The 16,285-nt window shown below is 37.5% G+C and overlaps 2 protein-coding genes across 3 annotated transcripts; one reads left to right on the top strand and one right to left on the bottom strand.

Annotated features, from left to right (window-relative positions):
- The first annotated feature begins 1,136 nt into the window (after window positions 1-1,136).
- Window positions 1,137-2,694, top strand: LOC123265326 (DEAD-box ATP-dependent RNA helicase 42-like). The gene is made up of 3 exons (XM_044729027.1): window positions 1,137-1,373; window positions 1,550-1,669; window positions 1,742-2,694. Exons 1-3 carry the CDS (start codon window positions 1,369-1,371, stop codon window positions 2,430-2,432), a joined length of 816 nt encoding a protein of 271 aa, XP_044584962.1. The 5' UTR covers window positions 1,137-1,368; the 3' UTR covers window positions 2,433-2,694.
- On the bottom strand, window positions 2,673-16,271 carry LOC123265308 (odorant receptor Or2-like). 2 transcript variants are annotated; one of them, XM_044729007.1, is made up of 7 exons: window positions 16,129-16,269; window positions 15,448-15,749; window positions 14,612-15,095; window positions 4,548-4,647; window positions 3,189-3,311; window positions 2,957-3,112; window positions 2,673-2,798 (listed from the first exon to the last, which is right to left on the bottom strand). In XM_044729007.1, the coding sequence occupies exons 2-7, from the start codon at window positions 15,743-15,745 to the stop codon at window positions 2,745-2,747; spliced, it is 1,215 nt and encodes a 404-aa protein (XP_044584942.1). In that variant the 5' UTR covers window positions 15,746-15,749; window positions 16,129-16,269; the 3' UTR covers window positions 2,673-2,744. The 2 variants fall into 2 exon arrangements, with proteins under 2 accessions (XP_044584942.1, XP_044584951.1); XM_044729016.1 differs by lacking the exon at window positions 3,189-3,311 and having other exon boundaries at window positions 16,129-16,271.
- Between the last annotated feature and the right edge of the window lie 14 nt (window positions 16,272-16,285).

Genomic DNA, 16,285 nt, shown 5'->3' on the forward strand with positions numbered 1-16,285 from the left:
ATGAAAATATCCCGAGATCATAAAATAAAGAATAATGTAAAAGAGACTGGATTGCCGATTAAAAAATTAAATAATAAAAACCATCGATAAATGATACAATAATGAACTCCTTGTAGTTTTAATAGTATAAGGAAGGGGTAATGGGTGAAGCCAGGTAGCAGGGCAAAACAGTGTACTCAAAAAATGTAGCAAAAAAATTTTCAAAAAATTGGGAATAAATTTTTAAATAGTTCAATCTGATCATGTTAAATTTAAGTGCCGGTCTTATCTTTTTCTCGCGTCGCACTCACGGCGAGAAACGGTACTATCCTTGTTGCACTCGTGATGATAAAGCTAATGCAGTTTTATGTTTTTCTCTTAAACAAATGAGAATTTCGAAAAAAACGCTCTGATATTTCTCTGATAATTAAAAAATCTATTAGAGAAATGAAAAGCTGCAATTATAGGGACCGGTTCTTAATAAATTTAACTATTGAAAAGTTTTTGCAGTCATAAAAAAGTGAAAAGTAATAAATCGATACAAATGCTTTTTTTATTAATCCATAGTTTTAAAAGTTTTATACCAGCCATCGCAAATGGTAAGCATGGCATGATATTATCCCCTATTAGAGTAACGTCACCCTAAAGTCTTAACAATGTTGCAGTTTGAAGGATTGTCATAAATCCAAATATACAAAAAAGAAGATACAGTTTTCACTACGATAATTATCCATAAATCTCCTCCTTTAAATGAATTTTTCTACTTGATAAGCATATTAATTAATTAAATTTTTTTTAAATTCATTTTTTTCTAGGCCTAAAAATATTCAAAGGAGATCATAAGCAAAGAAAATCGATAATAAAAACGTAATATTAATTTCTTTAACATCTTATAAAAAAATATTAATCCAATATTCAAACTTCTAGTTTTATTCGCAATAAGTTTTTATCAAAATCTAAAAATAACTCGATAACCTTTTGCACTTTTTTTTAATTTAAAAAATAAATAATATCATAAAAATTTTATTTACATTTTTATTATGATATTATAATAAAATTGATATATATCAGCAAGGTGCGTCAAAAATATTTTTAATAATCTTGGAGTAATCGGTAAACATAAATGAAATTAATACATTGCTAATCTTTTATAGACGCACATTATTGACGTCATTAAAAATTTAGCGCATCAAAGATTCCATATCAGATGAATTGCTATCATTTTAACGGATAACGAGTGGAATAATTATCATAGTTGTGGTGGGATTTCAGTTGCACCAGTTTTTCAATGCTTTAAAGGAAACTCATTTTTTCATTACGTGTTGTGAATACAGACCGTTTAATTCTTTTTACATAATTTGTTAGTGAAAATATTTTTCTAATTAAAAAATGCGGTAGGTTTTTTTTTTAATAATAGAAGATTGTTAATTTATGTATTTGCTCTTTAATAAAATATATTTTTTATCTTTTTAATTATTTAATTTTTTATAAAATATAATTTTTACTTAAATGCAATTTGTTTAGAAAGATAATTTCAATTGTAAAAAACATTTTTTTTTTTAATTTATAGAATCGCTGTGCTTGTTACACTTGTTTTGTGTGTGATTATCGTTTTATCATTGGAAAGTACTGACGGTAAAAAAACCCACGGCAAAAATAAACACTCTGATGTAGAACATCATTCAACTCGGTAAATATAAATTTTATTTTATGATTCATATATAAAAAAAAAATTGAAGCATTCATTGATTTTTTTTTTTAGTAATGGTAAAAAAAATAAGGTTGAAAAGAATCATGTAAAAACTAAAGAGAGAAAACGACGATCAACTGAAGACATGGATGTGGATGAAAAAATGATTGTGGAAGAAACAGTCCAGAAACATAAAAAAACTCAAAAAAATAAACAACGAAAAGAAAATGCTAGGAGTGACGAAATATTAAACGAAGTAAAGGAGAAAAAAAAACGAGTTGAGGGTATCAAAACAAAAGATAATCGCAATCAACAAGAAGACGAAGGTGTAGACACTGTGACTGATAATGAAGTTGATAATCAGTCCAATGATTTAGAAACTTCGGATGAAACCGATGCAGAAAATAGTCAATCTGTTGAAACTGGCGCTAAGGAAAGTAGTGATAAAAAAAAGAATGGAAAGGCAAACAAGAAGAAAAAAGATAAGATAAAGAAAAAAATTAAGAAGGATAAAAAATTGAAGAATTCTGATTCACTTTCTGAAGACGAGAACGTAATTGATGAGCAAAATGAACAAGAATGCGACTCACTTTGCCATTTCAATGCAGGGAAAAACAAAAAATCTGAGAAGTGTAAATCAAAATATACGGACGGAAAATCAACGAAATCAAAAATTTCGAAATGTACATCGTCAAATTCCGACGATACTTCTGTTGACGCTGAAAATGAAACCGTCGGTAACGAAGAGGAAAAAGAAACATAATAATTTATTAAGTTAAGTAAAATATATACTGATAGCCTTGATTTATTATGTGAAACTTAATACAATAATCTATTTTAAGTAATTCATGCGTTTTTATTGGCAATGAGGTTAACAAGATAATAAAATTCTGTTTCTATGCAATTAAACTTCATTATGTTATACATTTTTTAAGATAGTGATTAAATTTATCTAAAGCACGGTCTATATTGTATAGATAACAAAAGTTTAAAATAAAAAAATGTTGTAATTATGGTTTTACTTATTTTATTGTTTATTTTTACTATATATTTTACAATAAATGTACATAAACTTTCACTCTTTGGCTGCAAGTAGTACTGATATATACCCCGCAGATGTTTTTATTAACTAAAATTTTCAAATTAAAAATTATCAATTTTTTTATATTATGTACAGTTTTAATAATAACATATTTAAAACTCAAAGCATTACACATGATCAGATAATCGCTATCATAATAACATTAATCAGTTGATAACTCAAAGTATTAAACATACTTTACATACCTTCGCAAAGGTATCAAGAGACACTGAAGCAACACCTCCTACTGTAACACATAATTTTCTCTGAGAGTTTAGTAGCAGAAGAATCATTTGACGACGGTCTTTTGCAATGAGCAATGTCCAATCACAGTTGTAAATTGCATCATTCAAGGAGTCACTCTGCGTAATAAAAACATAAAATATTTTTTATGAACATTATTGTTAAGATAATTCTAATAAAGTTTTTATAATTAACTCTTTTGATCAAATTCTCTCCAACCCATGAGTAAATGAACATTAAGCCTAAAAAGTAATTCATGAATACAATGTAAAAAGTTGCTTGGAATATAGGTAGTTGTACTTCACTGTCCGTAATGCTCTGAAATTATTACTTTTTACTTGTTTGTAATCGATCTTTGTCTACTACAAAAAAAAGTTCTACCATAACTGCATCAAAAATTTAAATTCTTACCCTGCGTGACAAGAAAATAATGACTCTTAAGGTATCATTCTGGTTTGTAACTTTTGAAAAATTATTTTTCTTTTTTACATTTTTCGAAAGTACATACGGCTACAAGTATTGTATGAAAATTTCTTAGTGATTGGGCTACTGTGACTACATTATTTTACTATATTTTAACAGGTTTATGTGGGTTTTCGAGTGAAAGAAAATCAAATTTTTAAACAGACTGATGGGCTTTTGTATGGTGCCAGTATTGCTAATTGACTTTAGATAAGATTTTTTTTTTATTAATAAAAACTTTAAGCGCGTTTATCTCAGGACCATATTTTTCTGGTTTACGTACATGATATCTCTGAAACCACTGACCCGATCTTAATGAAATTCATACTATATATTATACATCGTAGTAGCTATGGCCCGAACTACAAATGAAACAAAATTTTGATTTTTACTATTTTTTTTGGAACTAAAATATGTAACAAAAAGGCTTATTTTTCAATTTTTTTTTTTTTTTTTTTTTTTTCATCAGCCATTTTGTTATCTATAATAAATGTTAACCTTCGCAGTTCAGGTCATTACCACTCATATATTGAAGGTAAATAATTTTAGTTTTTGAGTTTTAGATGAGCCGTTATCAAGTTATCATGTATGTACGTCAGCGATATACTAACGTTTGGAGGAGCTCTGTTCACCCGTTGTCTATTCATATAAAAAATATAAAAGAAAAATAAAGTTATATATTTTTTGTGCTAAGCAAGAGTGTATGTGTTGAGCTGAATAAAGCTTACATCGATATCTATTATAATTTCTGTGTAAAAAAATAATGAATATTTGCTTTTTTTCGAGCGCTGGAATCAGAATGATAACTTAAACATAGTACATTTTGAAATAAATAAAAAAAAAAAATAAATTAAATCAATAACTTTCCAGCAACTGATTACAAGAATTTAAACGTTTGTTTTCGAATATGGTGAAAAGAGGTGTGCCTGCTACAGAGGAAAATAAAATAAAGTTCAATCTGCGTAATGACTACCTTTGTCCTCGATTCGAACAGAGGATTTTCTTCATACGTGGATTGAAGTATTTTGCTTTCCTCTTTTATCTTGCAATCTAGTATTAACTAACCCTTTCCGTGGGATTTAAAATACTCACGACAACGATTTGAAATCCTAAAACGCTGAAAAGTACGCCGAAAGATATAACCAATCCTAATAATACTGTGCTGAAAATCTCTTCAATTCGACCTACAAATCTAAAGTTATGAAGATTAGTACCTACTAAATTATCAAATAGCGTTAGGATGATATAAAATTGATGAAAACAATAAAATTGAAAAATGAGCCCAAAAAAAAAACAGAAATTACACGTTTTATCATGTCGAATAAATAGTGTCAATGCAATAAATATACTGTTGCGGCTGAGCGATTCAATTAGTAATTAGTAATTACTCACTAAAAGCAATTACACACTGCGATCGTCTTTTGGAGGGCGTGGCCTTTGTCAGTGCTCTTCCTCGAAATCGTAATCAACAAGTCGCCACTTCTCGTCTTGTTGATCTTATCTACCGTTGAACGAACCTGCTCATCTGGGACGTCCTGCTTTATGCGACGCAGGATCTCGGCATACTTTGTTTTCTCGGCTGGACGGATGATCAGTGCGTCGGGCCTGATCCATTTGCGTGGTTTTTTCCGCTTAGGCTCTGGCCTGGGCTCCTTCGGCGGCTGCTTTGGGAGTTGCTCTCTAGCTAGCTTCCTCTTCTCATTCTTAGACTGTACTTTTTCCCAATCAGTCGCCTTCTTAGGTTCGTCGCCCTGCCTTGCCAGTCGTTGGGGAGGGCTTTTTTTCAAGTCCTTCTTTTTTGTGACTTTGTCGGTTGGCTCTGGCGAATTTCGGTCCTTTCTCTTTCCAGGCCTTGTGTCAGTTTCACCCTTGTCCTCAGCAGCAGATTCGCCGTCCCCGTCAGCTCCAGTGTCCATTGCTTCTTCCGTCTCAACTTCAGTTTGAATGCGTCGTCGTGATGACTGCCATTCCTCGTCTAGTTTCTTGAATCTTCCAAGAGCATTGACTACACCGGTTGTATTGGTCTTTATCTCCTTGTGGATATTAACCTTAGTTTAGACAAACTCTTGCAGCTCAATGGTCAGCTTTTCAAGGCGCTCCAGCGCTTGCGTTCTCTTCATTTCAGCGCTTGCTTCAATCGCTGCTTGTTGGGCATGAAGCCCGTTTCCACTCTTGTTTGTTTCCTGTAAATTACTCATACTTTTTGGTATTACTCATACGGGTGTACCCTCGGAGATAGTACTCCTACCCCAGTTCCCTGAGGCCTCGCCGACACTTAGCCAGTCCCGGAAAACACGGACGGACTAGACTCGCTCGGGGCGGTGAAGATTCCGATCTCTAATACTCACTGCGTACTTCCTGATCAAGGCCCGAAGTGGCTGGCTCCTGATCTGCTACTGAAACTTACACCTCGGCAGAGCAAGCTCACATAAGCCGTAGCCCGCATCGTCGGAAATAATCGACACGGGTTCCGGACACTCCCAGTGAGTTACAGCAGGGAACGATCGTCTTGCTAGATCAGTTAGTGTGACCAACCTATTAAAGGGGGGAGTTTTGTCCACGGTAGCGTATTTTATTTGACTCCTACCCTCTGTACCTCATCAACTAAGAGACCTAGTGTCATCCAAAGACAGCGAGCGTTCGCCCATCCGCTACGGGGAGACGCGCCTGGTAGCAGTTTCTCCTCTGCCGCAGGTCTGTGTGTGTGTGTGTGTGTGTGTGTGTGTGTGTGTGTGTGTGTGTGTGTGTGTGTGCACGCGTATGTAAACCTCTCATAACTTTTGAACAGCTTGACCGATTCGAACGGGATTGGCAGCAATTGAAAGAATTTCTTCGCCCCTAGATATTTTATACTATTTAAGGTGATTCGGGCCGGTAGATTTTAAGTAATCTCGAAAACAAAATTTTCAAAAAATGGTTTTTTTCAAATAACTTTTAATCTGCTGAATCAATAGATTCTAAAAACTAATCAGCTCTTAAGCTTTAAATATTGCGTCGATCGCCGTCAACGCGATCAAAATCGGTTGACTCGTTCCCGAAATATCTTGAAAAAATATTTGGGAAAAAGTGTTTTTCTTACATAACTCCGACATTTATTCCTGGATCGTTTTTGATTCAATAATATGATTTTTTGAGCTTAAAAAGACACTTCAATTGCCGCCAATAACATCAAAATCGGTTAAATTGTTCGAAAGATATTTAATTTTAAAAAATTAAAAAAAGTATTCTTTCAACACAACTTTGAAATTTCACGTCCGATTGTTTGGTAAGTGATAAATCATCTTTTTGTTCTAAAAAGATTGCAGAGAATGCCGTTAATTTTTTTTAAATCGGATAATTCATTTGTGAGAAATCGCTGTCAAAAAATTCTAAAGAATTGATTTTTTGTAATACATTTTAATTGGCTTCACTAATCGATTCTAAAAACTAATCAGTTTTTAAGCTTGAAACCTGCGTTAATCGCCGTCAACGCGATTGAAATTAGTTGATTAGTTTGAAAGAAATCGTTGCCGAAATAATTAAAAAAAATTAGGAAAACGGTTGACCCTAAAGGCCATCCCTGAAACTTCCCGCTGGTTCCGTTAAGACATGGCCGTTTTTTTTGAGCTCTTCTGAAAAAATTTTTTTTCCTATTTTTTTTTAGATTTCTCCAAATTTCTCAAAATCTATCGGTCCGAATCAGTTCAAATTTTTAGGAAATCTAAGTTTGGCGAAGCCCTTTCGAACGACATCAATTGCGATGAAATCGGTTCAACTGTTCAAAAGTTATAAGAGGTTTACATACTCACACACACACACACACACACACACACACACACACACACACACACACACACCTGCGGCAGAGGAGAAACTGCTACCAGACGCGTCTCCCCGTAGCGGATGGGTTGACACTCGCTGTCCTTGGATGACACTAGGTCTCTTAGTTGATGAGGTACAGAGGGTAGGAGCTAAATAAAATACACTCCCGTGGACAAAACTCCCCTTTAATGGGTTGGTCACACTAACTGACCTAGCAAGACGATTGGTCCCTGCTGTAACTCACTGGGAGTGTCCGGCACCTGTATCGTAGTTTCCGACGATGCAGGCCACGGCTGATGTGAGCTTGCTTTGCCGAGGTGTAAGTTGCAGCAGTGGATCAGGAGCCAGCCACTTCGGGCCTTGATCAGGAAGTACGCAGTGAGTGTTAGAGATCGGAATCTTCACCGCTCCGAGCGAGTCTAGTCCGTCCGTGTATTCCGGGACTGGCTAAGTGTCGGCTAGGCCTCAGGGAACTGGGGTAGGAGTACTATCTCCGAGGGTACATCCGTTCCTAGTTATGACAACCCGCTTCACTCCGTACGATGCGCTGGTAAATCAAAAAAGTATGAGTAACCCACAGGAAACAAACAAAAGTGGAAACGGGCTACATGCCGAACAAGCAGCGATTGACGCAAGCGCTGAAATGAAGCGTTCGCAAGCGCTCAAACGCCTTGAAAAGCTGATCAGTGAGCTGAATGATTTCGTCCAACCAAAGGTCAACATTCACAAAGAGATAAAATCCAAGATGACTGGTGTAACTAACGCCCTTCAAAGGTTTGAGAAGTTGGATGAGGAGTGGCGCTCATCATTGCAGCGCATTTCTCATGCGCTACACCGGAGAAAGCCTGTCAGGCTGTCGTCGTGACTGACGAAGCAATGGACACCGGAGCTGAAGGTGATGGTGAATCAGTCGCTGAAGACAAGGGTGAAACTGACACAAGGCCTGAAAAGAGAAAGGACCGAAACTCGCCAGAGCCAACCGATAAAGTCACAAAGAAGAAGGACTTGAAAAAAAGCCCTCCCCAACGACTGGCAGGGCAGGTCGACGAACCTAAGAAGACGACTGACTGGGAAAAAGTACAGTCTAAGAAGGAGAAGAGAAGGCTAGCTAGAGAGCAACTCCCAAAGCAACCGCCGAAAGAGCCCTGGCCGGAACCTAAGCGGAAGAAACCACGAAAATGGACCAGGCCTGACGCTCTGATCATCCGTCCGGTCGAGAAGGAGAAGTACACCGAAATATTGCGTCGTATAAAGCAGGCCGTCCCTGATGAACAGGTCCGCACAACCGTGGAAAAGATCCACAAAACCAAAACTGAGGACATGCTGATTGCGCTCTCAAAGAAGAGTATCGACAAAGGCCAAGCCTTGCAAAAGACCATCATGGATATTCTTCAAAAAGAGGCTGAAGTAATCTGCAAAGGACCGCAGGAGACCATCGAGATCCGAGACATTGATGATGACACGACGAAGGAGCACATTCAGACTGCCCTGAAAACGGAAACCGGAGAAACTTGCGAAATACCACTAGAGGCTATCAAGATCCGTAAGGCCTACACAGGTACGCAAACGGCTACAGTGACACTACCAGCAGCTGGAGCACAACAGCTACTGGAAGGAAGCGGCAAAATAAGGATTGGCTGGGTCAATTGCCGAATAAGAGCAACTAGAAGACCAGTCCAATGCTTTAAATGCTGGCACTTCGGACATGTTGGGTCCCAATGTAAAAGCCAAGTAGACCGGTCTAAACTCTGCATCAGATGTGGACAAGAAGGGCACCGTATCTCTGACTGTAAAAATCCTGCCAAGTGTGCAATATGTGCTGAGCAGCAAGGAGCAAAGGACGTGCCGGCACCCACAGGTGCCCGGTATTTCAGGAGGCGCTCCAGAAGTTGACGAACAAACAACCATGAGGATACTACAGCTCAATCTCAACCATTGTGAGGCAGCGCATGACCTGCTCATGCAATCCGTGCGAGAATTAGAGCTTGACTTGGTACTAATAGCAGAGCCATATAAACACCTGAGTACCCAACCCTGGGAATCTGATAGCACATCTAAAGCTGTCATCTGGTCATGTGGTAAGCTCCCTTTCCAAAATGCAGTCGACAACAGCAATGCCGGCTTTGTAGCAGTATCAGTAGAGGGCATCCGCTTCTATAGCTGCTACGCACCACCTAGTCTCTCCATTGTTGACTTCACTGATTTCTTGGATCGACTAACTGAAGATGCGAAGCAATACCATCCAGTAGCGATAGCCAGAGACTTCAACTCCTGGGCAGTTGACTGGGGCAGCAAACATACCAACGCACGAGTGAAAGCACTACTAGAGGCCTTTACTACACTAGATGTAGTTTCGCTCAACAGTGGTGATACGCCGACCTACACCAAAGGTGACGCAAGCTCAATTGTAGACCTCACTTTTGTCAGTAATAGCCTTGCTAGAGGTGACTACAACTGGAAAGTGTTGGACATCTACACTTCCAGCGACCATCATGCGATATTCTGGGAAATATCAAACGACCAGAACCTCAAGAGACCAATCAAGCAGTCTAACATCGTTGGTTGGAAGGTGAAATCTTTTGACCCAGAAGCATTGCTAATAGCCCTCGATGGTGATCCGATCAACACTGGATGTGCAGAACAACATACTAAGAACCTGATGAGGAGAGTAACACATGCTTGTGATGCCAGTATGCCTCGTAAACGTGGCATAAATTCGAGACCTTCGGTGCATTGGTGGAACGACCACATCAGCGTCCTCCGTAAAGAGTGTCATAGAAAGAGAAGAATCTCCCAGCGCGGTTATCAACGGCTCAACTCAGTGGAGCTGATCGCAGAGTACAAAAAGGCGCGTCGTGAACTGAATAAAGCCATCAAAGAGAGCAAAAGAAGATGCTGGAAAGAGCTTATATACGAGGTGGATAAAGACGTGTGGGGTAGGCCTTATAAGGTGGTTATGACCCACCTGAAAAAACAACAAATGCCATCACCTACGTGTCCTCAACTTCTTCAGAAAATCGTCACTGCACTGTTCCCACAGCAACGCAACTTCGATTACCAGTTGGCGCCAGGCGAACTGGACGACATTCCACCTGTCACTGAAGAAGAACTGCTGGAGGCCTGTAACCGTGTAGGGAATAATAAAGCGCCGGGATTGGACGGAATCCCTAATATAGCCTTGAAAACCATCATAAAGGCAGCTCCAACATTATTCCTCGACGCTTATAATGCATGCCTCAAGGAGGGGACTTTTCCTCGTAAGTGGAAACAGCAACGATTGGTACTGTTAACTAAAGGGAAGAAACCACCAGAAGAACCGTCATCTTACCGACCACTTTGCATGCTAGATACGGCGGGTAAGATATTTGAGTGCATAATTCACCAGAGAATTGAAGCAGTAGTCGACCCACTCCTAGCAGACAATCAGTATGGATTCCGGAAAGGACGATCAACCCTGGACGCAATCAAACAGGTTGTTGATACGGCTAAGGAAGCAATCGCAGGAACCAGATGGAAAGGTGGAACGAAGAAGTATTGCCTGGTGGCGACACTAGACATCAGAAACGCCTTCAACTTCGCCAATTGGAAATGCATCATGCAGGCCCTCCAAGAGAAGAATGTACCAGAATACCTGCTTAAGATCGTAGCAAGCTACTTTGAAAACAGGGTCCTGAAGTATGACACGAAGAACGGTCCGAGGGAGTATGATATTACTGGAGGGGTACCACAAGGTTCAGTTCTAGGCCCGCTCTTGTGGAACATTATGTATGACGGTCTATTAAGACTAACTCTGCCAAGAAACGTCAAACTCGTAGCATATGCAGATGACGTAGCCGTAGTGATCGTTGCCAAATACCTTGACGAGATAAATCATATGTTCGATCTCACTTTTGAGCACGTCAACCGGTGGATGGACGCAGTGAACCTGCAACTGGCGCAACACAAGACTGAGGCAGTACTTATTACCAGCAGAAAAGTGGTAGAGACCATTAAGCTGAAAGTCGGCGAACAAGAAATCACATCACAACCTTACATCCGATATTTGAGAGTGATGCTTGATGCCCGGCTCAACTTCAAGCAGCAAGTGGAACATGTCAGTGCCAAAGCGTCAGTAGTGAGGGCTAGTCTCGCACGACTGATGCCGAACGTCGGAGGCCCAAAACAGAGCAGGAGGCTATTATTGTCATCAGTAGTCACATCGGTGCTCACTTACGGAATATCCATTTGGGCCGACGCATTAAAGACGCAAGAATCATGGAGAAAAGCTGGACCAGTATATCGACTGAGTGCCCTACGAGTAACTAGTGCCTTCCGCACTATATCAGAAGAAGCAGTGTGCGTCATTGCCGGAACCCTACCTCTTAGAGTTCTACCAGAGGAAAGACGAGCTCTTTACCAACGAAAAAGGTCAACTGCACTGAGCCCTGAAGAACTTAGAATTGAAGAACGGCAGAACAGCATAGGCCGATGGCAACTACAATGGGATGCTGCAGAGAAGGGTAGGTGGACGCACCACCGCATACCTCGGATCGACATTTGGCTTAACCGGAATCACGGCGAGGTCAATTACTATCTTACGCAGATGTTGTCGGGATACGGATGTTTTCGAGAGTACCTACACCGCTTTAAGCACGATGACTCTTCAGAGTGCCCGTCCTGCCCAGGAGTTTCTGAAGATGCGGTGCACGTCTTCTTTGTATGTCCTCGTTTCGATCCACAGCATAAAGAGCTATAGAGGATCCTGAACCAGAGAATGCAACCAGATTCACTAGTGGAAGCAATGTTGTCATCAGAAGCTGCCTAGAACGCTACCAACACGTTTGCAACAGAGTCCTCAAAGACTTGCGTTCCATCGAAAGAAGAAGAGCAAATATCAGAAGATAGAAGGAAGGTAGTTAACACCTTAGCCACTAGAAGGAAGAGCAGTAGCTAGTTCCTCCCCTCACGAAGTAATGCCTGACGGCGGTTCCCATGAGGGATTAGAAGAAAGAAGAAAAGGGGTTTAGGGTTTAGTGAGTAGGGGCGTTAACGTAGATTTTGTGTATGACGCTGCGTCGAGTCTTCACATATCCAGGCGAAACAGCTATGCCTGGAATCCGCAAAAAGGATTCCCCCCTCTAAAAAAAAAAAAAAAAAAAAAAAAAACATACATACATACATACAGACATAGTGACACTCTCGCGGGAATAGTGAAGGAAGCTTCCTAGGACCTCAAAACGTCGAGATCTGATGAAAACTCGTTTTTCGAAAAACGGGGTAAAACCAATAACTTCCCGATTTTTGAAAATTTTCAATTTTCTTAGCCCGAAGTTAAAAAAGTTTCTTTGAAATTACTCCGACATTTTTGACCTGATTTATAATTGCTCTTGGCGTGAAATGTTGAGCGCTTAGGTATGGAGTTAGCGGGAAGTTGCAGAGATGGCCAGAGTCAACCGTTTCCTTAGTTTTTTATACTGAATACATAATAAAAAGATTCAAAACATAAAACAAGTAAGAAACATATTGAATTTTTTTGGGGGCCCGTTTTACCCCACTTTTCTCAATTTTTTAATTTCGATAGACACAAAAAAATTAATATCATAAACTCAGTAAAAGGCCAAAAAAAGTAAAACAAGCTGAAAAACTCATATTAAAAAAATTTTCTGATGGTGGCCCATTTTGCCCCACATTTTCAATTTTTATTTTCAATGAACAGAGCAAATTGAGGTCAAATACTTGGCAAGGGACTAAACAAAATTAAAACCAGAGTAAAAAACTAAGGATTTCAACATTTTTTTCTTACTACGCCGGTCGAAAGTACGGGGTTCTCGCTGCGATTTCACGGCAGAAAGCCTCAGTTTTATGCCGTGATCAAGTCGCGCATGCGCCCTACGACGGGGAGCCGAAATAATGTATTCATGCATTGACAACGAGACACGAGGCATAAGAAAGTCCAAAAGTCGGTAGTCGCGCTCACTCTATTACTTATGTTTGTAAGCCTAACCTTACTTGTGATTGTTATGAATGTATCTGTCTTGTTATGTGTCGATGATTTTAGGTTGAAACTAAGTTAATTAAAGAAAATAAATATTTATTTTAATGAAATGAGACTTATTAAATATTTAAATTACAAAAAAAAACGAGAAATATTTTTTATTCTGATAGATATTTTCAAATAAATAAATTCATTATTAAACAAATAATTATTTGAAAAAATTCACAGATTTTTTTCTTAATTTTTTTTTCTATGCATTTTACGATTATTATTTCATTTTTCTATTTTTTTTTTATTTTTAAAATCAGAGTTAATTTATAATATATTTATAATTTTAAATTTATTTAATTAAATTAAGATCTTTTCTCAAAAGAAAGTAGTAATATGATAGATTATAAATTAATATCTTTATTGACAGGTGTAAATACAAATGATGCCTGCATCTCTCGCTTCGCTCGTGCCGCAAATGTCGGGGGCAGGCATCAATTTTTTGCGTACTTTCGACCGGATAGCAAGAAATAGTATATTACACACCTAGGGAAGTAAAATAAGAAATGTCTCAGATCACATGTAATTGTTGGCCGAGGCGAAGCCGAGGTCAACAAACATGTGATCTGAGGCTTTCTTATTTACTTCCCGTGGAGTGTATACTATTTTTTTGCTCGACGAAGGCAGGAAGCGGCAACTTCGCTTAGCGCAGCGGGCCGAAAGTTGACGCTTTCTGCCCGTCGAGCAAAAAACTAGTATACACTACGAGGGCAGAAATTTGAGAGCCCTGAACTGCGCGCCTCGGGCCCATGGCGCGCAGTGCAGGAATCTCAACTTTCTGCCCTTGTAGTGTAATATACTATTTCTGCCCTCCAGGCGGAAAGTGGCAACTTTCGGCCCGCTGCGCTAAACGAAATTGCCGCTTTCCGCCTCTGTCGGACAGAAAAATAGTATACAAACCTATGGCAGCAAAATAATAAATATCTCAGATCACATATATGTCGACCTCGGCTTCGCCTCGGGCAACATATATGTGTTCTGAGACATTTCTCATTTTCTTGCCACAGGTGTGTAATATACTATTTCTTAAGGGGCCCATTTTGCCCCCCCCCCTTCCCCTATGCAATTTCATTCCAATATCCTTCATTCTCTTCGCTACTATATTTGTTGTATTTTTTGTGCTTTTTTATTTTTTCAAAGATTGCTCCTTTGATTCCATTTTTCAAGATTATTTTTTTCACGGTTAATTCTTCAAATATGGTGAAATACCCAGTAGCTGCTCAGGAACCAGTACCTGCTCACTCCATGTATTTGTATATTTGCATTTGTGAATATAGGTACTGGTTCCTGAGCAGCTACTGGGTACTTTACCTTACACTTCAACAATAATTACCTGATTAAAGCACAATGTTGTAGAACAATCGATTTCAAAATTTTCTGTAATTTTACTTCAGAACCCATTGGTATATTATGAATTCGTTCTGAAAGATTTTCTAGGAGAGCACATGTATGCAGCACAAATAAACCAAAAGTTATGTCGAAAGTTGTATAAACAAGACTGGCAACTAAAGAACCAAATAATTGACTCCATGATATAAAATAGAAACTAAGGGTTGTCGATAGATCGAAAAAGTACACCGATTGAAGTGGGAGAATTTTATCTCCATAGATATCAGTAAGATTAGATGTTGCACGTAAAGTAATACCGAAGAAATTTGATAAAATGTGATAAAACAAAGTACTTGAAGTAATGTTAATCAAGCCGCACAATAACATTAACTTTGGGATTTTTGCATACTTTATCATAACATCTCGTTCAGTATTATTACTTAATTGATACCAGTCATTTTCAATTCGTTTGACCATCCTTACGAGAACTGCAACAAATCATTTAATAAAAATTTATGAATCAATTAATTAAATGAGACTAACTCTTCGCCACTCGTTTAATGATCCTGGCACCGCTGTTTTTATATTTATAAATTTTTCTCATACTATTGACCATTATTGAGGCTGAAAAAATTACAATATTTAATTATAATTAAGTTCTAAAAGATTTCTATCAATTCCATTTTTTTAACAATAAAAAAATAAGTTTTTAAAATTTTAATTTAAAAACAAAAAAAGTTTGGTAACACTGGGATTGGTTTAACACAACGGCACAACGCTTACCGAGCGAGTGACGAAGATTGATAAAAAAAAAAAAGGCAAAATAAATAAGCAATGTACTTTTTTTGTTAGTCCACATTTTAATAAGTTTTATTCCAGCCATAGTGACTGGTAAATTGGACATAATGTTATCCCCAATCAACGTAACATTACCCCAAGTTTTCATCAACGCTATAGTTTGGGGCAATGTAACAAATCCAAATATACTTAAAGTGAGAAGTAATGTTTGAATATTCATTACAACCTCAAGCCATGAATGTTTTTCAGAGTAAATCCATAAACCATTTATTTGAAGAAGCGTGCGATGGCTTCCGATTGCCCATTCCACATCTTTTACTATTGAACTTTTTGTCATCATTGATCTATAAATAAAAATAATTCATTTTTCTTGGTATAATGTTAGATAAATTTATAATATTTATAAACAAATTAAATCGCCCTGTAAAATATAGACGGAGTTTATGAATTCATTTTTTTCTTTAAAAAAAAAAAAAAAAAAAAAAAAAATCAATTAATAGAATTTAAAATTTTAAAAATTTTTCACGTTTTTTAAAAAGATATTTCAAAGTTAATATTTTTTAAAATTAAAAGAGATTTGAAAAAATGTATTAAATTAAAATTAAAGAATACATTGTAGCAGACAAGCCCTTTCACTACTTTTTATTAAAAAATAGAGCGGAAACAATAGGGAGTTAAAGTTATGGAAGCTTCACTATACTTTTATGACAATAAATTATTTACTGTTATTTTCCGTTAAAAGATTTTTTCAATACACATTGTATTTCTTTTAACTATCAGTTTTAGATTAATATCAATTAAATACATTCATGTTTGAGAATTTGAATGTCTTAAATATGCATAAAATTGTCAAATGAGAGTTATATTAAAGGGTTTATAA

The sequence above is a fragment of the Cotesia glomerata genome, linkage group LG1 (assembly GCF_020080835.1).
Source record: "Cotesia glomerata isolate CgM1 linkage group LG1, MPM_Cglom_v2.3, whole genome shotgun sequence".
In the NCBI taxonomy this organism is placed as follows: domain Eukaryota; kingdom Metazoa; phylum Arthropoda; class Insecta; order Hymenoptera; family Braconidae; genus Cotesia; species Cotesia glomerata.